Source organism: Amborella trichopoda, chromosome 11 (genome assembly GCF_054954075.1).
Source record: "Amborella trichopoda isolate Santa Cruz 75 chromosome 11, AtrichopodaSantaCruz75HAP2 v2.0, whole genome shotgun sequence".
Lineage (NCBI taxonomy): Eukaryota > Viridiplantae > Streptophyta > Magnoliopsida > Amborellales > Amborellaceae > Amborella > Amborella trichopoda.
In genome coordinates this window covers 2,587,348-2,610,510 of record NC_142346.1, presented here as the reverse complement: position 1 = coordinate 2,610,510, position 23,163 = coordinate 2,587,348, and the positions used below count along the sequence as shown (strand labels likewise).

The 23,163-nt window shown below is 43.0% G+C and overlaps 1 protein-coding gene across 5 annotated transcripts in view; it reads left to right on the top strand.

Moving 5' to 3' along the window:
* LOC18441339 (Transducin/WD40 repeat-like superfamily protein) overlaps nt 1–23,163 on the top strand; it is a 73,765-nt gene that overhangs the window by 37,386 nt on the left and 13,216 nt on the right. For 2 of the 5 annotated variants that reach the window (XR_016044502.1, XM_088851998.1), the window contains exons 6-11: nt 15,676–16,325; nt 16,600–16,731; nt 19,148–19,220; nt 19,858–19,897; nt 20,486–20,559; nt 21,996–22,063. Coding sequence is in view for 2 of the 5 variants with exons in the window: in XM_088851998.1 (XP_088708124.1) it covers nt 15,676–16,325; nt 16,600–16,731; nt 19,148–19,220; nt 19,858–19,897; nt 20,486–20,559; nt 21,996–22,063 (1,037 nt within the window). In the remaining 3 variants the exon portion in view is untranslated. The remainder of the gene's footprint in view (nt 1–15,675; nt 16,326–16,599; nt 16,732–19,147; nt 19,221–19,857; nt 19,898–20,485; nt 20,560–21,995; nt 22,064–23,163) is intronic. The other 3 variants (XR_016044503.1, XR_016044504.1, XM_088851999.1) reach the window with 2 other exon arrangements.

The window sequence follows — 23,163 nt, the reverse complement described above, 5'->3', positions numbered from 1 at the left end:
TCCCAAAAGTTTCTCTCTCCTTCCTCTCTCCCAAGCCGTAACCCAATAATGAGTAAGATGGAGATTTTATTAGGCAAAGTTCGGTCCATGTACAATGAGAGTACGTGATATATATAGAGTTTTGCCAATATATGGGTGGATTGATCAAAATTAAACCTAATTGCTGAAAATTAAGATTTAATTGAATTAAATAAAGTAGGAAAATACGGTGAAAAATGATTGATTTGCTCCTTCCTAACAATTGTGAAAATTCCAGAACAGTCCCTGCTGCTGTCCTAGAACGTGTGTGATCTTTCATGAATGATCCGGGGTTGCTCTGGTGTCCATTTGTATGAAAGATGATTGTTTTCGTCTAGGACTCGGCGTGGTGATCGATTTGATATCGACTTCGAGCCATGGATCGTGTTTTTAAGTCACGATCACGTGACTTGAAATTTGGATAAATCTTGCAAACTTCGGATCGATAGTGTGCTCGTTCCTTGATGTTTTTTCGTGATTTCTTCGCTGGATCACACTAAGCATGCCGTCACGGTTGCATGGCAACAAATGCAGCTCGATTTTCTCCCCAGACGAAGATCACGCAACTTTTGAGTTTTAGCTGGAATCTGAAATTCTGGCACCAGAATTTGCAGTCAGTTCGTCGGCTTCGTGCACAAGATCCGACCGTTCGTCATGTGCGGGGTTTGGATCAGCTTTAGCCATGGGCGTTATGTACGCGATGCAGGTGCTTTCACATCGATCGAGCTCGCGAGAGCTGTGATTTGGCTGCTCAAGCAAGGCGTGATGTTGCTGATTTTCCTGCGACTTTCTCCACGGATCGATAACTTCTCTCTTGCTTTTCTTCGTGCTTGGGCGTCGTTACGGGGCATGCCACATTTCGAAACGATCGTCTTGACGAGACGAACACGCTCACAAAATTCGAGCGTGATCCGACCATGGGCGAGCGAGATAAGAGTGTTGCAAGTCACTGTTCGTGACTACCCCTTTAATGGTGTTTAGTTGCAGGGTGGCCGCACGGGAATAGCGTGCGGCTCCTCCAGTTTTGGTCTTTTACCCATAACTTTATGTTGGAGCCCGATTGAGCCGAAACTTGACCCTTACGGGTTTTCTACCGTGCCGGTTCCAATGGCGGTGGTCCCACAACAATTTGATGCACCGAAAGTCGGGTTCCATTTATAGGGGTCCATTTCAGGGTGCTAAAGGCTGATTCTGTCGAAAGTGTTTCTCTATCTGCACTGCTTTAGATATGTCGGAATGTGACAAAACTTGGCAGGAGACGTTTTAAAGTCCTTATGAAGATATTGACCCGTTATGTGGCCATTCCGAGACTATCGGAATTTCCATTGTTTGTCAGGCTTTATTGACCGGCTTCTCTTTCTTATTTCGCATCGGGTACCCATGGTGCTGAAAGATGTCGTCAAACACCGTCGTGTTCGAAACCCATGACCCGAAAAATCTCCTTCATTCTTTTAGCTTCACTTTTGTCCCCATCACCGTTGACCCTCTCGGCTTCGACATTGGCCAAGGGGGGAGAGATGGGTGCAGGAGAGGAGGGAGCGGTAAGAGGCCTGAGCATTTCTCTGTCAGACAGAGGATTGGGCCAGGAAAGGGGCCACGACTGCTCCAAGAGAGGTTCCGAGAGAGGGGGGGGAGAGAAAGAAGGATAAAGTTCAGAAGGCAGAGGTGGGGAGCGAACAGAGGTGGGAGAGGAAGGTGAAGCAGCAGAAGCTGCTGGGGTAGAGACTTTCAGAGTGAATTCAGAGAAAGACGGTGAAAGGGCAAAGGATTCAGGGGAAACTTCAAGGGAGGGGGGCGACATAGATCCCAGGTAGGAGGGGGGTGTGAGAGCACCAAAGACGGGGGGAGAGAGGTAGGGAGAGAGGAGCGGGGCACTGTAGGAGCTGAGGGGGTCCCGTATATGGGGGGGGGAGAGGGGGGGGGGGGGGTTGGGGTTGTAAAAGGACATATAGTGGTGTGGGTAGGGTGGGGGACAAAGTTGTACGGCCAGGGACAAGAGGTTGGGTAAGGGAAGTGACCTGTTGTAACCTTGCTGATATGGACAAGGTGCGAGGAATGGGGAAGGAGGGGGGCAAGAAGCGAGGAAAGATATGCCGGGTCAGGGGGAGAGGGGTCAAGGGAGTGCACTGCTAAGATCCCAAAGGGTAGAAGGGAGCCGTCCAGTTCCATTGACAACTGAGATGTAAGGGGTCTCCGCATGGTGGAAGACAGGGAAGGGCCTCCCTCTGAGAGAAGGTCGAGAGGCAGGAACGACAAAGAGAGCAACGGAAGGGGCCAAGGATTGAGGAAAAGAGAAGGGTCAGCGAGCACAACTTCTCGGCTAGCAGGGTAAGAAGAGGTAGCAGAAAGGTTAGATGGGGGATGGGGGCAGCAGGGGGAGTGGAGGAGCGAGAAAGGAGGAGGAGGACGAAGAAACTTCCTGGAAGCCGAGAGAGGGAAAAGAGAGCAGAGGAGGGTTGGGTTCACGAGGGGGGAAGAAAGTAGCACCTAAGGGAGAGGGAGGGGTACGGGTGGCAGAACCGCAAGCATCGAAGGGACGGCGGTAGGTGAAGAGGAAGGGGATGGCGGCTGAGAAGAGCCAAATGGCGAAATGGGGAGGGAGGTGACGCCTAAGGGAGAGGGAGGGGGGATAGGCGAAGGGACAGCGGCAGGTGAAAAGGGAGGGGATGGCGGCTGAGGATTGCCAGGTGGCGCGACAATTAAAGTGGGAGCATGCGAAGGAGCAGGACAGCGGCAGGTGACAAGGGAGGGGATGGCGGCTGAGGATTGCCAGGTGGCGCGACAATTAAAGCGGGAACATGCGAAGGAGCAGGCTCAGGCACTAGGTGGGGAGGGGAGGGCAAGCCTGAAGGCCACGTGTCAAGCAAGCGAGACAAAGGTCAGGGGGGAGCAGCGACGGCAGGGACAGATGTTAAAGCCTGGGCTGTCATTCTCGGGATGTGGGTCAGGTCCTTAGGGGCCGTGCTCAAAATCCCTGCCGATGAAGACGGGCCACTAGCACAGCTCGACGGCCCAGAGGGAAATGGATGGTCACCGTCCACTATTACCTCCTTATCGGGTCGGTGGGTAGATGAGATCGAAAGGCCCGAGGAGAACCGACAGGGTTCAACCACCCTTCCGCCATCGGGGCTAGAGCCTGTGGGGGTGGGCTCCAGAGTTGTCTGCGACGCCGGCGAGCTGACATCGCCGTGTCTAGAGGGGACCGGAGAAGCGCCATGTGGTAGCCATATGGAAAGCTGCGTGAAGGAGGGCTGGGTCGGTCGCCTCTCGAAGCTGAAATGTGCCCATGCAGGTGCCGGTGGCGGCGCCGCGTGTGGTGGTCGGGTTTCCGCAAGACGGTGTTCCAGGAAGAGGAAGTAAGTCCCTTGGCCGAAGGAGGAGCTTGACAGTTGAAAAAATTAGCTGAGGGAGGGGAAGCCTTTGACCATGAGAGTGAGATTGGATAGAAGAGATTGTCAGCTTCAATCCACACATAGGGTGGGATGAGCTTAGTGTTCAGGACCTTCAAAAGAAGACAAATGGACCCAAGCAGGAGGGTTTCAATGGACTTTCAATGAATAGAGATAAAACCGCCACAAGCCTCCACCGCTCTCCTAAAAGTGGACGGAGACTAGGCATGAAAGGGCAAGTGGTGTAAAGTGAGCTAGATTTTTTTCTTTCTAAAAGACCCTTCCAGTGGGGACCAAGCACGAAGACGGAGAGTTGCCCATTTTTCTCTTCCTCTGAGATCGTCTCGTGAGGATGGAACGTACCTACCAGGGAGGCAAGAAATTTGGATTAAGCAGGGAGGACTCTTCAGGGGGGATGGAGACAAAGAAGGGGCAAAACGGGGAAGGGCTAAAGGGGGGGAAAGAGTTCCCCTTTGAACCCTCAGAGGAGGCAACAGGAGCAGGGGAGGACGAGGGGCGAGCAGCTACCTACGAGTAGGAAGCAGGGATAGAAGAGGCGGGGGCTGGAGTGACCACTTGCGATTGGGGGGGGGGGGGGGTGGGGAGGGAGGAACCTGCTTGTCCTTCGGAATGAAAGGTTGAAGACCTAACGCATGATAGGGTTGAATAGGAGGAGAAGTATGCTGTGACTTGGGAAGAGGTCTGAAGGAGCGTCGGTGCGGTTTGGGGTATAGATCATAGATGAGATTTCAGTTAAAGGGAGTCGGAGGAGCAGGAGGAGGACAACGACGTCTCCTACTCATTCTGGATGTTTTTGATGGAGACGGGCCTAATTGACGTGTAACTCCTCTCATAATTGTAAACCCATATTGGACCCAATCATCTTTAGGGGTCTTGAGGTGCTCCTTTGTGAGGGGTCCTCCTTTTGAAGCAATGGCTCCATAAGCTCATATGAGATTGGGCACTTCAACCTACCCAAATTGGTCAATTGCTTCCAACATTTTATGGGGCCACATTACAAGCAATACCCACTTGATGAAAATCATCATCATCATCATCATCATCAATGCCGTTTCCCAACTAATTGTGGTCGGCTGCACGAATTATGGTTATGGTCTGCCATTCTACTCTATTAAGTGCCATACCCTCAGTGAGGCTACAAGTCCCCATATCTTAAGACTTGGGCGAGTTTGAGTCAGACATTTTTATCCACTAGGTCCAAGCATGCTTAAATGTAAATAGACCATTTAAATCTCACAAGTGAGGAAGTGTGGATTCGCACATCAAATATTTACAATTTTGCACATGAGGATACTAGCAAAACCAGATAAAACCTAGTGAATTTGATCGGTCATTGTGTTCAATATCCTTGTTCCTTGAAAATAGACAAACCCTCCATTTTTCTTGTGGTATAATAGTGGTGCTCCGAACTTTGGGCCCAATCTTCCGTTTTGAACCTAGCATTACTTGCCTTTTCCCTTTCTCTACTGGGGCCTTGAGGTTTTTTTTTTAACTTTTTTTTTTTGGGGGGAGGCACCCATTGGCCCCTTCATATGAGGCTTCTTCAAATGCGGTATTTGTTGGGTTTTTGAGGCCTACAAAGGTCTAGAGAGCTTATAAAAATGATATTTATAGTGGAATACACTTCAGTGGGAGTGTGTGTTGACTGACTAAGGGTTAGACAGTTTATGGCCCTGGTTATATCCAAAACTCTTAAACCTTGGCATGTGGTACTACCGAGAAGGGTTTGCAGTGGGTTATTCTTGTTGAGGTCGGAGAGATGCGCAAGGATCATGTTTGTTGGCCATGAAAACTCTGTAGTCTCTTGTGTGCGGTTGTAGGCCTGTGAGAGCAAGGGCCAAAACCCACGACATGTACACATGACAGCCGCATTACTAGGAAGCAACCCTATACAGAGACGCGTGTATATGTATAGAGAGCCCCCTTTGCACTGTGGTGACAAGTGCAAGACTTGCTCTTGAAGGGGAGAAATGAAATCCACATTTCATGATCATAGTTCCACTGTTTATTATCCAACTTTGACCTGCTAATCATGAGCCCTTGCTTTGAGACTGTGGGTCATGGGTCATTTTTTTTTGATAAAGTTAACTATTTCATTAAGTAAGAAGTAATATGTACAAGTGTTGCGAGCTTTCCATACAAAAATTGGGAGCTACCAGAGCTCTGACGGGGCTAGGTGATCCCTCTACAGCAGAAAGAGGAGAGGAAAACGGTCCAGTATTGTGACAACAAAAAGTTGGCGCAGCCAAACAGTGAAAGGGTTTATAAAACACCCTTTTTTACAATGTAAATACAAGTGGTTAGCAAAAATGAGAGAGAAACTCTGCATCTATCTTCAAGGAGGTCTGAGATTGTTTCTACTATCGGCTCCCTCATTGGCCATGAGATCTGCGAACTTGTTGCACATCCTGAAGATATGCCTCCATGAGAAGTTGATATCCCTACAAATGAATAAAATCTCATCAAAGATCGAAGCTATGTACCAAGGTGGTATAGACTTTCCAGAAGCCCAGGAGATAATATTGTATGCGTCCACTTCAATTATCAAATGAGATCCCCAAGAAGGGTTAGAGAGCTTGAGCCCCATTAACAGTGCCATGGCTTCCGCACGTTGTGAGTCCCTGTGGCCTAGGGGTTCGGCAAATGTAAGTAAAGTATTCCTCTCGTGGTCTCGGACCTCCTCCAGCCCCGGCTGGGCCTGGATTGCCCCTTGAGCAACCATCAAAATTAAGTTTGATAGTTCCCCTCGGGGGTGGTTGCCAGTTATTGGGTTTTTGAGTTTTCCATGGCCTGTGGGTCATGGGTCTTTGTTGGGTTGGATAAAAAAAGTACTGGATCATGGTTTTTGGGACAAGTGGGGTGCCCTTATAGTTGCTAATTATGACCCATTGATACTAGTTCACTCCTAATATATTTTATTTTGGTATTAGAAATGTTTTTATGATTTTTAAATATTTTTTCAGATTTTTAAAATTTTACTTCTGCTGTAGTTTTCATATAAGGGTATTTTTGAAATTTCAGAACTTTTCAAAGCACATGGGACCATGGATCCAGCCCCCACATGTATGTAGCACCAATGTGGGGCCCACATTACCCCCTAGGGAGGCACACCTTTTTCTTTTTTATTCAATATACTCGAATTCCACTTACATGGGCCACTATATGTTGCTGTAAAATTATAATAATGCCCTAGATACAGCCTAGGATTTTTTATTTTCATTGCCAAGTGAAATGGAAACAATCAAGGAGCTTTAAACAACCATCCACTATAATTTTTGTACAAAAAAATGTTCCTGAAAATTTTTAGAAAAATTAGAAATAATACGAAAAATTAATTAAAACTAATGGGAAGACTTAATATAAGATGCCTTAAGTTACCCTCATAGAACTTTGAATGAAATACATGTCCCTTTGATCATCATCTCTGTTATCATCAAACATTGACCTCTGCCCTCAACTTTACCATACTTCTCTTTCGGATGTGAGAGGGATACGCTGTTACCTGTGAAATGATTGTGATACTCCAATATGGTAATGCATTGGTTGGAAAATGTTGGTAATGGTTCTCATGGGTGTTTCTTGCCAGTAGAAATGCTTTTGATTGCTTAAATTTCCTCATTATGGCGATTGGAGACCACTAGTAGTTGAACTCAGTTCGTGTGCTAAACGCTTTCTTTTTCTTTTTTGGTCGATAATAGTAATTTTTATTGCTCTGAGTTAGAAAAACAAGTACCAAGAGCAATCTGTATTCAAGGATATGCTGAATCGGAATTTCGATGAACTAAGAAACCTGCCACTACTAAGGGTGGCAATGGGCCAGGCAGTGTAACTGGCCTGGCCTGTTAAGCCCATGACTGTGCCAGCGACCGAGCCCAGGCTGTGCAATTCATAGCATGACCTACCCAAATCTAAAGGGGCAGTCCAGTCCTGGTTTGACACTTCAAACGGGCTAGTTGTCAAGGAGAGTTTTCACTTAGCCAACTGTGCAAGACCAAGTCAAAGTCGAACCCCGGACTAAATCAGGTCTTACCTTCCACAAGCACACACAAGAGGAAGAGGAAACAAATACACAGGCATGCACAAGTTATAGACTATGGCCGTAGCTTGCTCTTATTCATCCACTTTCTCATATACAACCATCCTTGTACCTCAAGGATTGGGCAAGGGCTCGATATAGCCTTAAATATGCATCCACATACATCATTATTGACATGGCCATCAAGATCTTCACCATCATTACTGCCCAACACTTAGTGTGGCACAGTGCACGCCTCAAGGCATCGCACTATGGGTCTTTGCCCATGTGCACAAACTTTCGCACATCATGCTGCACCAATCTTACCTCCTACCCATAGTTGGTCATGGGTAAAGGTAATCTGTCATATAGGTTTGTCGGTCTGAAGAACTAAGCTGCCCAAATAAATATCTAAATCACCTGAAGTAGCACAAGTCCGTATAGGACTTGCAGATCCTTTGCAAAATGTTGTCACTAGGGAGGTTTTACACGCCTTGCTTAGATCACACACTAGGCCTGCCAATGGTCCCTGCCAGGCTGCAAATTTGGACCATTTTCGGGTCTAACCTGGGCCTGGTACTACTAAGAAAAGGCAAGCTTTTATTGGGCTGGGCCAGGCTTTTATCGGGTCGGCCCTAAATGGCCCATGAAGCCCGAAACCCTTCTCCCCAGGCCCAAAAGCCCTCCCCTGCTTCTCTCTCTCTCTCTCGCCTGCTTTCTCTTCCATCCGCCATCTCTCTCTCTCTTTCTTCCATCTGCCATCTCTCTCTCCCTCTCTCACTCTCTCTCCTTCTCACTCTCCCCCTCTCACTGTCCTTGTCTCTCCACCTTTGCCTCTCAATGCTGTGAAAGAGAGGAAACATAAGGCCTCTTTTGGGGCCTTTAGTTGCTGCCTCTTATTGCTGCTGCTCGCTGAAAAGAGGAAAAGGAGGGTTTCTAGATGGCTGCTTGCTACAGGTGGCGAAAGAGATGTGGGAAGAGAGAGAGAGAGAGAGAGAGAGAGAGAGATGTGGTGGTGGAGAAGGAGAGAGAGATCGCTGGTTTGGTGGAGAGAGAAATGTGCAAGCCGTCTATAGATGGAGAGACTAGGGTGAGAATAGAGAGAGATGTGCATGCTGGCTTTCATAGAAACCACAAGAGAAGAGGGACATGTAGTGGTGGAGAGAATAGAGAGATGCAGTGGTGAGAGATGGGTTGGGTGGGGAGAGAGAGAGGCGGCAAGTGGGTAAGTGGAAGAGAGAAAGGGAAGGCGCGTCTGAGGGGGAGAGTGATACGCGTCACTTGATGAGAAGAGGGTGAAGAAATATGTTCCCTCTTTTACTTTTTTCCTTTCTAAAAAAGAAAACAAAACCTAGTTGATTTTTACCTCTTCACTTGTGACTTGGCATCCCCACCTGTCCTCAAGATCTGGATGCAAATCTAGGGGTGGCAATGGGTCGGTTCAAACCTGGACCCGAAAAAAGGATTATGGGACCCAGATCCAAACTCAGAGCCGAAGTCACAAGACCCGGACCCAGACCTGTATAGTGTTCAGGTCCAAGATTTGGACCCAGACTCAATAAGCTAGAAACCTGGAAAAACTTTGATTGCCTGATGAAAAACCTAAAAGATTGCCCCGATTGCTTCGATCTCAATGCACAGGAGGGTTCAATTGGAAGTTCTAGAAAATTGGGTATCTAGAGAGAGAGAGAGAGATCGAGAGAGAGAGAGAGAATGGGTTTTTAAAGAGAGAAAGAGAGAGGGGGCAGTGGGGTGAGAACATGTTTATAGAGAGAGAGGAGGCGGTGGGAATGGGGAATGAGGTGGTGAGTGGCCACGTGTACTCACCCCTCTTCCCAATATTTTTTATTTCTAATGCTTTTTAAGGGATTTTATTTTAGTATGTATATATATATATATATATATATATATATATATATATATATATATTTGTTTTGGCTTACTGTGAACAAGAATTGTTTAAAAAGATATTTTCTTAAAAAAAAAAAAGCTTCTAATTGGGCCGAGCTGGGCTCCTCACCTATGAATTTTGGGTTAGGCCAAATAGGTTCGGGCTTTTCCAGGTCCTCGGGTCAGGCCGGCCCTCGGCTTGGTGGCAACCCTACTTGAAACTAAGGAAAGAGGCCTGATAAGCCTTCCCCTCCTTAACACCGACATGCTCTTCAAACACTTGTCCCATATCGGGGTCTTTGATAACCTTGGCTTGGCCAATAGTTACCCGAATGGCGTACCAAGGTCCCGGAATCGTGATTCCCTGTTTCTCGGGATGAAACACGAATCTAAAAGATATGAATCATGTTTCCTTCTAAATTATTATCAAAGTCTCGATTCTTGGAAGGTTGGAATCTAGATTCCATATAATAGAGTTTATGATTAATAGTTGCACAACAATGTGATTCAACTTGTGCGAGACGTTGATTCCAATTTTTTAAGAATCGCGAATCCATGTTGTTTGGAGGCGAATTCCACCATCAAAATGTGCAGCTCTTAGATGCACCAAACAATGTTTCGATCAACATCGAATCAAGTTCTAATGGCACGGAATCAAGATCCAAACACAAATGTTGAATAAAATACATTTACAAATTGTATGTTGTGGGAGGACCTCAAGGAATTTCAGGAACCCTTAGTTATAATGTTACAATTTATACAAGGTTAAATACCTATGATTTGGGTTTCAAGACTGTGATTCTTGGCTGCCCCCTCCTAAGTTGTATAACAGAAGCTCTGGAATTTGGTCCACGTTGCTTAGCATTCGCAAGTTTTTCGACCCTTACACTTGCGTACTTGTGCGCAAAGGACTGAGGATGAAATTTTGGCTTGACCTGTGGCTCAGTGCTTCCCTTTTTGCTGATCACTTTCCTGCCATCTTTCGGCTAACCCTCGTTGGGGAGGAGTTAGTGGCCAACGTATTTTGGATGCTCGGCCCCAGGCGTGTTTGGACTCCAACCTTTAGAATGCCGCCAACTGAGGAGGAATTGCTTGAACTCCTCGAACTGTCGGCTCTGTTGGAGTCGACTTCTTCCCTGCCCTGGGCGGCGACAGGTTTATTTGGTGCCCATCCCCCCTTGGGAGTGTTCTCGGTCTCCTTGTTCTACAGGAAGCTCAGCCAGTCCCCTACCTTCCCCCTCAACCCCCCGTTTGTGGCAGCCAAGGCTTGGTTTAGTTTGGTGCCGCTCAAAAGTCAATTCTTCAATTGGGTGGCCCTTCATCAAAGAGCGCTCACTGTCGACCAGCTGCAGAGAAGAGGGATTCCGATGCCGAACCGTTGCACAATGTGTTTTAAAGCCGAGGAAACCAATGGCCACATTTTCATCCATTGCCCACTGGCGGGTGAACTGTGGAGTCGCCTTCTCTCGCCTTTCCATTGGCAATGGGTTACTCCACCATCCATCCCTGGGGTGCTCTTGGCTCTTCGCCCTCACCCTTGGCCGAAGTCAATGATCTTGCTTTGGAAAGCCTCCACTATGGCCCTCATTTGGACAGTGTGGATCGAGCCCAATAACCGGATCTTCAATGGTTAGTTTTTCTCCTCTTTGGTGCTCTTCGACAAGTTCAAATCTTCAGTGCCTTTTTGGGCAGCAAATCATAGGTACTTCAAAGGGATCGAATCCACAGCCTTCTTGAGTGATTGGCTCCCCCTGTGTTTTCTGTCGCAATTCATGATAGCAAGATCCTCTTTCTGAAAACCATCGGGCCCTGGGATAATCAAGTTAAATTTTAATGGGTGCTCCTTCGGCAACCCTGGGCCTGCCGCCATTGGTGGCCTACTTCATAACCAGGAAGGCCAAATCCTCGACAGCTTCTCCAAGTTTATCGGCCATGACGATGCGCAAACAGCTGAAGCTTGCCCTCCTTGAAGGGATTTACTTGTTCAAATAGAGCAGGTCCCTCCCTCAAATAGCTGAAGGAGATTCACACAACGTCATTTAGTGGGCTTTGTCGGCGAGCACCTACCCATGGAACCTTGCCTATGTGTTCAAAGAAATTGCTCACATGTGCGTGGGGATTTCTGTCTCTTGGAACCATGTCCGACGAGAGAGTAACTCTCTAGCGGATGAATTGGCTAAACAGGGTGCCATTGGTCCCATTGGCCCTGGCCCCTAGAGGTTGGGGGCCCTTGGCCTCTCTTAATTGTATGGGAGCTTGTTGCCATAGTTCTGGCTGTTTCTATCCTCTTGTTTACCCCTGTTTAGGGGATACTGCTTGTATTTATAATTTATAGTAATACAATGTTAACATTCTCAAAAAAAAAAGACTATGATGTTGTGAGAGCCAAAAAGCCTTAATAGACTTTCGAGATGCATTAATATACAATAATCTCTGCGAATTTACCCAATAGATTTATCAAACTATAAATCACGAAGTGGGGGGAAGTCTCACCTCAACCCCACCTCAAGGTAAGATGTTCATATAGAATGCTTGCAATAACCAAATACTTATGTAGGACATGTTTGGTGGGTGATCAATAAAATGCTTATTAATGATCATCTATGGTATACGGTACTAAGTAAAATGCTCATTATTCGTTGTCTCATTGTATATTTTGTGGGGCATAGACTGAAACCCCTAAAAAAAAAAAAAAAAGAAATGGAAATGGGTTTTAATGGTGATCAAAATTTATGGCCTCTTGTGGTCTTTGAATTATGAGGAAAATGCAATATCTGGGTCTTTCAAGCTAGTACCAAGCTATGTCATCATCTAAAGGGTCGGAAGAATCATATAAATGCAACATTGGTTGGAAAATGCAACATGCTTGGTCTTTGGATTCTGGATACTAAGATGTTGTATTTAGAGTTTTATATTATTTATAAGTTTGAATTCTGGACTCCATATTATGAATATGATATCCAAGGGTCCCATATTATTCGGATTGATGTCTTTTACAGCCCTCTCCTAACTATAGTCTTAGTGTATTGAGTGCCCTTAACGTAACTCGTCACCGCTAATAAAAACAAGGTCGAGCTCCCTTACTTGTGTTCCTTCTTGTAGTTTCTAGGACTCCAAGAAAACAATATATCATATGTGTTTCTCCTTCTTATTTTGAAGAGGAAATGAGGAACTGCAACTTTAACTAGAAAGAGTCTTTAAGATGTCGACCTCGAGCTCTTAGAGCGCCGTATGCTTCGATTCTTTATTGGAAAACCTTTCAATGTTGGGGTCTATCGAAAGCGAGGACCCAAACCAAGATGTTGTATGTGTTTTTTATGCATCTTTTGATGATGAAAGAAAGATATGCATCTTCTCACTCGATTATGAGTCTTTGTGATGTGGACCTCGAGCTCCTAGAGAGCCATGTGCTTTGACGATTTAATAAAAAATCCTTTCAACATCGGGGTCTATCAAAAGTGAGAAACAATTTCTAATTTCATGAGGAGGGTGATGAACTAAAGTGTTTATCATTGATAAACACAATGCTCAAGTTGAAAGTTGAATATTGTGGTTGACACTTACCTACAAAAGACATTACTATCATACTTTGCTAATAAATCAATAGATCTAGAAATTTGCATTTAAATTTTGAATCCTGATTCCGTGTTATTATAACTTCAACTCCATGTTGATCGAAACATTGTTCAGTGCATCTATGAACCCCAGGTTTTGATGACGTGGATCTAGCTTCCAAAAAACATTGATTCACTATTCCTAAAAATTGGAATCAAGGTCTCATGCATGTTGAATCCAGCTCTTGTGCACCTATGAATCACAAATTTTGTGAGATGGAGTCTTGATTCCCAACTTCCAAGAATTGGGATTAAAAAAAAATTTGGAGCTAGATTCAAGAAATTGGGAATTGTGATTCCTATATTATGAGAATTGTGATTCATCATGGGAAATGCGGGATTGTGATTCCTGACTAGAATCGCGGACTTGGTACAAGATTCGGGTAATTATACTACCACCACAAGTTGCCTTATGTGCCCCGCAAAATGAAAGCCTAGACCATATTGGAGCATCATAGGTGTGACAGCTCCTCCACATTTGGCCTCCATAACACTGATCTGAACCTTCAAGGCAGTGAAATTCTGCCTCAACCCACCAGCTTGGGCCCTTTGGACCATGACTTGTGCCAGCTGCTTTTCAAAGTGGCTAACACGCACCCATATTTTGGCCTTCTGGCCATGTTCACGGAATCTTGCTCTAATACCAGTTATCATGCGAGGTAGCTTTCTATTTAAACAAACCATGTGATACCAAGCCAAAGTCAAACCCAGACTAAAGCAAGGCTCATGCAAGATGAATGGACACAACAAGCATACAAGGTCACACACAAGTTATGGAAAAGGGCTATGGCCCACTCTTATTCACTATCAACTTGCTCAGATGCAGCCACAGATGCCCGTCAATGGTGACGGCAAGGGGGTTGTATATCCTTTAATATACACCCACACAGTCACCCTCATTTATATGACCATTAAAGCCTGCACCACCATTATTACTTACCACTTAGTGTGGTAGTTTTACCAGTCCATACCCCACGTTCAGTGGTTGCCAACATGGCTAAGTGTGTATTTAACATGCTCCATGGGTCATTATTGCCCATGAATGCCAATTCAAACTTTACGGTTATTACATGCTTCTTAACTACATGTACAGTCATCCTCTCCCACATGGTCTATGGCTGTTACCCAAGCCTATGTCTAGGGTGGTCACAGATTTTGAATCCAATTTCCCACACATGATAATTGTGGTCAAAGGCACTTGCGCACGAGGTGTGTGTTCAATTGCCTCTAGCACATGGTCCATGCCTAGGTCCTATTAAGTCATGCTGCCCATGTTCGACTACCCAACCCACAGCTTGTTGGTCTCAGTTATCCAACAAGTCCCACCACGTTGGCCATCCATCCATGCCACTCGCACAAGACCTCACACTAAGGGTTTTTGCTGTTGGCCCACATATGCATGGGCATTCCTGCACCATGCTGGGCCAACCCTGCCTCCCACCTAAGATCAGTCGAGTTGAAGGTATTCCCTCACATAGGTTTGTTGGTCTAAAGAAGTGGCTTGCCAGGAGAGAGATAGATAAACTTAGCACCAGTCCGTACGGGATTTGTGGGTCTTTTGCAAAACTTTTCTGTCGATAAGGAGGTTCTATGGCCCTCGCTTAGCCTTCATGTGTGATGCTCAGTCAGGAGTCTACCGCCAGGCCAGGGTCCGGCCTGGGTTCTGGCTTGCCAGCCCTACCTGTGCGCAGCCCGATGTCACCCCTAGCCACTATCTATCGACTATCTTGAGACACAAATATTTGCCAGTACATCAGCTTTGCAATTCTAACCAAATATCATCGCCAAGTGCTAAGGAGGAGAGGCTACCTTACTTGTGCATGTAATGACCTTGGGGCTATCACCATCAATGATGATCAAGATCTTCTCTTTGAGGGCATAATGTGAACTCTGTTGAGCAAAGCTGTTACCTATGCCAAGTAAGAGTCATAAATACCTGAGAATGGCAACAATAGTCAGTGGGCTGAACTGTTAAAATTCTGGATTCTGAGATAGACTTGTGCCACTCATATTCCTATGGAGTTTATTACTCTAGCATAGCCCAGTAGTAAATTGAATTCTAATTTGTGAATTCACAACTGCCCTAAATTTATTTGTTGTAACTATCATAAATTTATTCATTAGGAATGTCTTTGGATTTCTTATAGCACTCATAGCTTTCTGTTTCTGCTGTGGAGCTCAATTCCTTAATGCTTAAGAGAGTGCCAACCAGTGAATAAATAATATGTTTCAACTCAGAAAAACTCGCTAAGTCAACTCGACTCGGGAAGTTGCTATGTCTAATAATTGAAAACTCAGACTACCTGAATAATGATAATGTATTAGGTTTTGTATATCTTGTCTCCTAAATGCATACTCCTATACGTTAGCACCTCCTTTTTGACTTTGTGATGAGCAGGGTTTGAACCCAGCATGGGATGACTTTAGTCTTTTTATGCTTCCCCACAAAAAAAAAAAAAAAAAAAAAAAATGATCGCCAAGTTTTTCCAGTGTATTGTTCAATTCAGTCAGTCATCTTGGTTTTTGCAAGGACTGAATTGATCATCGAGTTCAAGTTTTTAGTCACTGGTGTAAATGATCACCAAAAAAAGAAAAAAGAAAATCACGAGTGTTAACATTAATATATCACAACTACTGGCACCCAAATCCAATGTGTTATGGAGCAATTTGGTATTGTACTGTAGCATTTAGTGTCGTGACTTACACATCCCACTTTCTTCCTTTTCAGTATCTTGCAATTTCTGCTCATCCTCCTGATTGTTCATTTCACAAGATTGGCGTCCCATTGAGTGGGAGAGGCATGATCCAGTTATGGTCACTTCTGAATGTTAGTACAAAAGGGGATTCTCTATTGCCACAAAAATCAAGAGTAAGAAAGATGACAGATAGAAGCGAAACTGTAGATGATGTGATGGAAGGTACATGTGGGAGGGCATGGACGTTGAATGAAGGTTCTATGCCTGGAACTAGCAATATTGTTGGTGGGCCAACGACAACAACCCATATTGGCTTTAACCACACAGATTCTTCATACCTTCAAGACACTGTGGTTTCTAAGGGCAAGAGCAGAATCAAAGATAAAGCAAGGGCAAAGGCATCTGATAATATTTCTCAGATGGGATCATTGGCTTTGATTGAGATGAATAAAACTTCTACGGCTCAAATGTATGGTAATAAGAATGGTGCTATTACAAAGGTTGATTCAGTAAGTGCTGTTTTATCAAAGGAGCTTGCTTATCCTAGGATCGCGCTATGCTTGACCCATGAAGGAAAAGTGGCCTGGGATGTGAAATGGAGACCACCGAATGGGAAAGACATGGAAAACGATGAGAGCCTGGGCTTCATGGCTGTAGTATTGGGAGATGGTTCTATTCAAGTGTATGTTACTCTGCAAGGAACATATGTAGAAGTTCTCATCTGTTACTTAATGCTTTTTATCTTCTCCTTTTTCTCTGATAGATTTGTTAGTAATTTCTATTGTTGTCTTTGCTTATAGGTTGTAGTTGTATTTTTGTTATGTTAGAATCAATTTCCTATGCGTCCAGAAATTTCTTCATTCAAAAGCTAGTTTACTCCAATGCAGTATTCCTCCATTTTCTGTTTACTTATAACTCATTCATTTTTCTACATGAACATTTTATTTTGTTTGCAGATGGGAAATCCCGTCTCCAGTTATGCTCAAGAGTTTGTATGGTTGTAAAAGTCGAAAGGGGACTGATCCCCGTTTTGTGAAGTTACTGCCTGTTTTTAAATGCTCAAAGTTGCAATGTGGGAATAGGCAGAGGTAAAGATAGTTTTGGGGCTGTTTCAAGTAACTTCTTTTTTTATTCTGCAATTGTTACTCTCAAAAGCATAATGTGTTTTTTTCTTATGGTGATATTGTGTGTTATTTTACATGCAAGTGGTGCTACATATGTGATATATATATAATCATAACTTGAGTTTTCTCAATGTGTAGCCTGAGCTTGTCAAGAGTACAAAATGGTGCTGTGTATATTGAAAATTACGTAAGGACCTGAAAATATTTCCAGTATTACGTAATGATCAATATTTTCTATGAATATATGCTTAGGCCCATGACTTTATTTTTTTCAGTTTTGCTCTGCGGTTTAATGTTCCTAACATCGGATTGGTAGGAATTTAAAAAAAAAAAAATTGTTATAATTTGGGCTTTTTGAGGCCTTGGATACTGAACAACCCAATTTCTGGGTCTGCCTGATGTTAGAAACATAGGACAACCCGAAACTAATATTTTAATGTTATATTAGCATCATCCGATATCTTAAATATCAAACCACTCCACACTTATGTTTTTTTTTTTTTTTTAAAGTTTTGAGGGGTCCAATATTTGTGATACCAGACCACCAAGTTTGTAGTAACTTAAGGAAAATCTTGCAATCTGATATCCGGGACATCGGATACTCCCTGGTCTTTCTAGGCACCGTTCCATGGTTATCAGACTTCGAGGTTTTGAGTTGTCTGACATCTATATGATACTGGACTGCTCTTAAGTGTTAACGTTTTTTATTAGTTCATACCTGGTCCGCTATTTTTCCCTGTAAATAGTCATGGAGTCCTTTTTTCTTGAATATTCATTTAGACTCCCTGATGCAAGAGGAAAGCCTCAGATAGGGTGTAGCTCTTGTTCTCATGAGTCATGCCACTTTTGTGGATTCAAATCCAGTGTGATGAGGACTTTCATTTGACTAGATTGGTGGAATGGGTCATGGTTACCTGGAATAAGAATCATGTCACTTTTGTGCATTCAAATCCAGTGTGATGAGGACTTTCATTTGACTAGATAGGTGGAATGGGTCATGGTTATCTGGAATTGGAATGTCTTCTGGAAATTTGGGGAGGCAGCTCTCGTTCTCAAGCCTCAAATAGGGTGCAGCTCTTGTTCTCAAGAGTCATGTCACTTGTGGATTCAAGTGTGATGATGGAATGTGTCATGATTCCCTGGATTTGGAATGTCTTTTGTAACTATGACGAGTTTGTATGCACAAGAGAAGGACAGAGTATAAATAATTTGGGTGATTTGGAATGACACGGGGAACGGCATCAAGAAGCTCTAGGAATTCATGGGAGGCACTTTCCCCATATCAGATGATGGACTCATGGTAAATGCATGGAGACACAGGAATTCGTGGTAGTGGCACAAAGGAATGTGGAGAAGCCCCCTCCGTCTTTTTTGGCAAATCTAGCATGCAAGAAAGCAGTCATTTTGCAATTTGTTCCTCGGAAATGTTTTCCTGCTGCTATAATCTTCTTGCTGGAAAACATTGCCTGAATCACAATCCTCTAAAATATATACCTCTGCTGGCATCAAAGCACTAGCTTTTCCCCCACCACAAAGTGCTTGGATGTGTAGCCTATATGCGTCAAAGCACTTTCTCCTTAGGGTGCTGCTACCACTGGCTTCCCCATCACTTGCCCTGCTATGCACACAAGCAACTCGCTTAGTAGGGGGCTGCTACCACTGGCTTTGCTTGTTGCTATGTGGAGTAGACTGAACAATTTCTAAGAAGGGCTTGAAAGAAGAAAAAAAAAAGAAATGAAAAATGTATCAGTAGTTTTGAATACTATTCCTATGACTCTTATTATTATGCTACTCTTGCTACTGAAACTTTTGGTTCTCTTTCTATCGATAATATGATCTACATGGTTCAAAAGGTGTTGAAAAGAAATGGATATTTTTTACCAATAGTGTGGCAATCCTTATTGGCGTTGGAGCTTATTCAGAATTTCGTCTCACAGAAGGTTCTTTCCATTTTTTCCCCCTTGCTCATCAGAGATTGACGAGTCACATTATCTCTATATCAAACTGAAGATATTTTGTTAGTTTGGAAGGAATTGGGAAACTTCTAAGTGGAGTTCTGTTTAAACATCCTTTAATTTATTTACTGAATCTGTGATGCCTATAAGTCATCATTAATGAAAACACAAGGACATGGAATTTTTTATTCTTAGTTAACATTTCAACTTATTTTTTCAGCTCGTGTTCTACATTTGTCTTAGGCAAAACACTGATGATTTACGTGAACTCATGATGATATAATGATATTGTGGCTGTCCAACTTGTTCTCATTTTGGATATGATGATAATGCCATGAGAAACATTAAAAAATAATGAATTTTCTCAAAAGGCGTTATTAGTCTATTGAGCAGCTCCTTATGCTTACTGACGGTGTGTCAAACAGTATACCTCTTACGGTGGAGTGGTCACCAACAATTCCTCACGATCTAATTTTAGTGGGTTGCCATGATGGAATGGTAATATTCAAGTTCTTGACTTTTTTTTTAATTTATGATGGAAATGTTGTGTCATTGGTTTTCAGTTTAGGTTTCCTCTTAATGCATTTGCTCCTCTATTGCATAGAATACATTTGATAAAAAGGCAGTTGTTCTATTGCATTTTTCGTCAATAGACCTTTCCCATAACTGCTTTGATGTAATCTGTCATGTCTGAACATTCTCTTGACACAATTATGTGTCAGGCAATAGCATATACATTTGTTCACTTGCACACTGACACCTGATCATCCTCTTCACAACATTCGACCAACCAGAGTATTTTAAGCTCCGTGCTTTTATGATGCCCCAATGTCGCCTCTGATTTTTCAAAGGAATGCAAAGAAAGAAAAATAATGCTCCAAAATTGTGTCTGGTATTATATACATCCATTGTATCACTTCATTTGCACATCTGTGTATGACATGTTAATTTGACTGATTATGTGGGAGGACTGATCAACTTTTGTAGGAATTTACAAAATACTATTATGCCATAGATCATTCTCTTTAATTCTTTTACCAATGTAAATGTGCATAATTTTTGTATTGCATGTTTCTCTAGGTTTACATGCTAGTTGATTAATGAGAAATGATTTTGGGACCTATTTTCTACCCAGGTTGCTTTGTGGAAGTTTTCTGCAAGTGGTTCCTCCAAAGGTACCTCTCACCTTTGGAGTTTCTTAATATAACGTTTCAACTAACTGCATCATTGCTTGTATTTTAACTATGAAAGAACTTCTGTCAACTTTTTACCTAGGGAAATGAAATGTAATGTAATAAAGAAGAATTAACTCTCGATTTTTATTTCGCCCAAAATAATGTAATGCTGGGGATCTGGCTTTTAAGGAATTATAACATGTTCCATCAAGGTTGCCATATTGTGCTCTTCCCGTGCAGGAAAATCACATTCCTGTCTCGAGGGTACCTAAAAATTCGAAACACCCTAGAATTCACTTGGTTTGGAGCTGTGAATAACCTCCAAATCTCCTCAATCTATCACCCACTGAAATGGATGGTCCAGATCTTATTTTAGAATTGCAGTAGATATGAAACATCTGTGGGGCTTCAAATCCATTTCTTTTTTCTTGTATCAGTTTTTGTGGTCCAAGAGAATGTTCAGGAATTTTTGCAGTCTCTACCGTACCTTGAAATTTGGTATTTTCGGTTGTCTAGGTGCCAGTTTTAGTGAACCAGCTGGAACACACTATCATATCCCTCTTTTTAATATTTCCATTTGATGTGCAGATACAAGGCCCATACTTTGCTTTACAGCTGATGATCTCCCTATCAGAGCTCTTGCTTGGTGTCCAGCTGAAAGTTAAGTATTAATTTTTGTATTTATAACATTCTTTCGACAATTTCTGTTTTATTTTGTTTTGATGTTGAGTCCCAACTGGCAGTTCATTTAACACAGTCTATCTTCTCAACAGATACCTGAATTCTATGCTCTATCGGTTTTCACTTGCACTAGCACTCTAGTTTTACTCATTAAGAACGATCTATCATGCATGGCAATCCTGCTTCACATGGGCCTGCTTGGGCATCCACTTCGGAAATTACATTTACATTGGTTCATTATTGGGGGGAAAATGACCATAGATAAGGGTATTTCTTGTCGTTTTCGCTCACTTTAGTGGTGAGTGGGAAAGTCCCATGAACTACCGAGCCTGACCAATTGATTAGGGATCTATAAGAGGTTTTGAACTTAAAGAAATGTTGGTGATTCATGATTGGGAGTTTTACAAAAGAAGCAAATCAAAATTATATTCTTATGCTATATTTTTGTGCAGTAATAGTGGAAATTAATTTATTGGAAAAGAAAATAAAAAATTATATCGTCAGGTTTTTATTTTAGAAGAATAATATTAATGAATGATAATATTGGAGTGATAAAGAAAATGTTAAATGTTGAATAATTATCTTGTTCTCCATGTTTTCAGTATAGAACTGTGTAGGAGACTGGGGCGATAAGCATGCCTGAGCATGGTGTGCCTTCTTGAAGCAGCTAGGCACATCTTTATAATCCACCAGAAATCTTAGTTACTGGGAATGCTATAGTAAGGACACTACCATTCATCAGGCATTGTTTAGGTAGTGGCAGGAACTGGATCCATTTTGAGGTCCTTGTGTCAAGCAAGATAATAGAAGGGGTTCATTTTTTATATTCCTTTTATTTTTATTTTTATTTTTTACTTCAGTGTGCTTGGAGATTTCTTTTATATGGCCCCACTTGGACGTCTAGGTTGCCATATCATAGCCTTTTGTTTAGTTGCCTTTACTGGCAATCGTGGAAATAGGCACTCTTCAATGGTCATAATCAAGTGGAACCGTGTCCATGTTTGGTGATAGGAATTGCGTTATTTTCTTCTCTCTCTGAGGCCAAAACAGGGCCAGTTGGTGGCATTTTCTAAATAAGCGGGATTCACCATTCATTAACATGCATCATGAATAGTGGCATGCCTAGTTGGTAAACTATCCTGTCAGGCACAAGTTTAAGACAGTTTTATGGTTGAGGTCCAATTGGGGCCTACATCTTTGTCTTAGTTTCCATTTTCTATCAACGCTTAACTTAGTAATATTAATTAAATGCTAAAAACTAAAATTGCATGCTCTCTGTTCTGAAATTGGCTTTTTCCATTGATTTGTTTCTGTGTTCAGTTTGCTTTAATGACTTCTGACATGGTAATCCCTTTTCCATGAGTGCTCGAATTATCTTTGTTTTATGTCTGAGACTTGGGAGTTTTTGAACTTCAGTGATGAGGAGAGCTCAATTTTTTTTGCAACTGCTGGTCACAGCGGCAGCTTGAGATTTTGGGACATACGGTTCGTGATAGCTCACTCTTTCTTTCATTTTTACTAACCTATTTGAGGATTCTATAATTACATTTTTAATATTTGATATGCATCTTTCTCCTTTTTCTCTTTTTATCTCGGTTTCTTTGAAAGAAAATCGGATCATGGGTAAAAGACAAGGCAAGAAGTTGAAGCAATATGGAGGATACGTCCAACTCCATATCCCCTTAGAGATGGACATCCAACTCTCTATATATGTGTCCGTGCGTTTGTGTGTCTTACAAATGAATTGGGGTTAGTCATAATACCAAACTACCCATCTACATTATAAATATTAGAAATGCTTCTCCTATACATAATGAATATTACAAAAATTACATCAGATTACATCCTTGTCCTCAATACATCCCTCCTTAATCTGGTTATGGGATAAGACCATGGACCATAGTTACTGGGAGCGCCCAATTAGGGCGGCGCTCCCTCTCCGGAACCGAGCTTCGGCATTCCATGACCGGAATCTCGATCGGAACTCATTTTAAATTGTTTGGGAGCTTGCTCCTATTTATAGATTTCTCGATCCCATGCACAAAGAATCTCTATCCCTCTGTCACACAGAACGCGTTCCTTAAAATTATAGGTCTCATTCTTGAATAAATTAGATCCCTGCTCCTAGAATTTTAGGAGCGCGAACCCTACGTTCCCGGAACTCTATTCCTACTCTCCCAAGAACTTCCTAAAAGAAACCTTTTAAGTAAAATTAACTTTTAAATAAAAGAATTATATTTTAAGCCAAATTTTCATACAAGTGGAGTTCTGCGATGGGAGCACAAACTAATCATGCACAAAACGCGATTCTTCCTTTAATGGAGCTCGATCCTTTCCAAATAGGAACATGGTCATTCTTAAATGGGTGCGCGATCTTGTTGTTGATGGGAGCGCGATCCTAATGCATATGGGAACACGGGCCCATTTGACATGGAACGCGTACCCGTTAAATAAGAATCTAGATCCCGATGTATTGGGAACGCGCTCCTTGTTCATACGGGATCTTGATCCGCTACTTTTACCCTCATTGGAACTCACCCCCTGAGCTCCGGAGCTTTGGGCAGCCGTCGATCTGACGCTCCCAC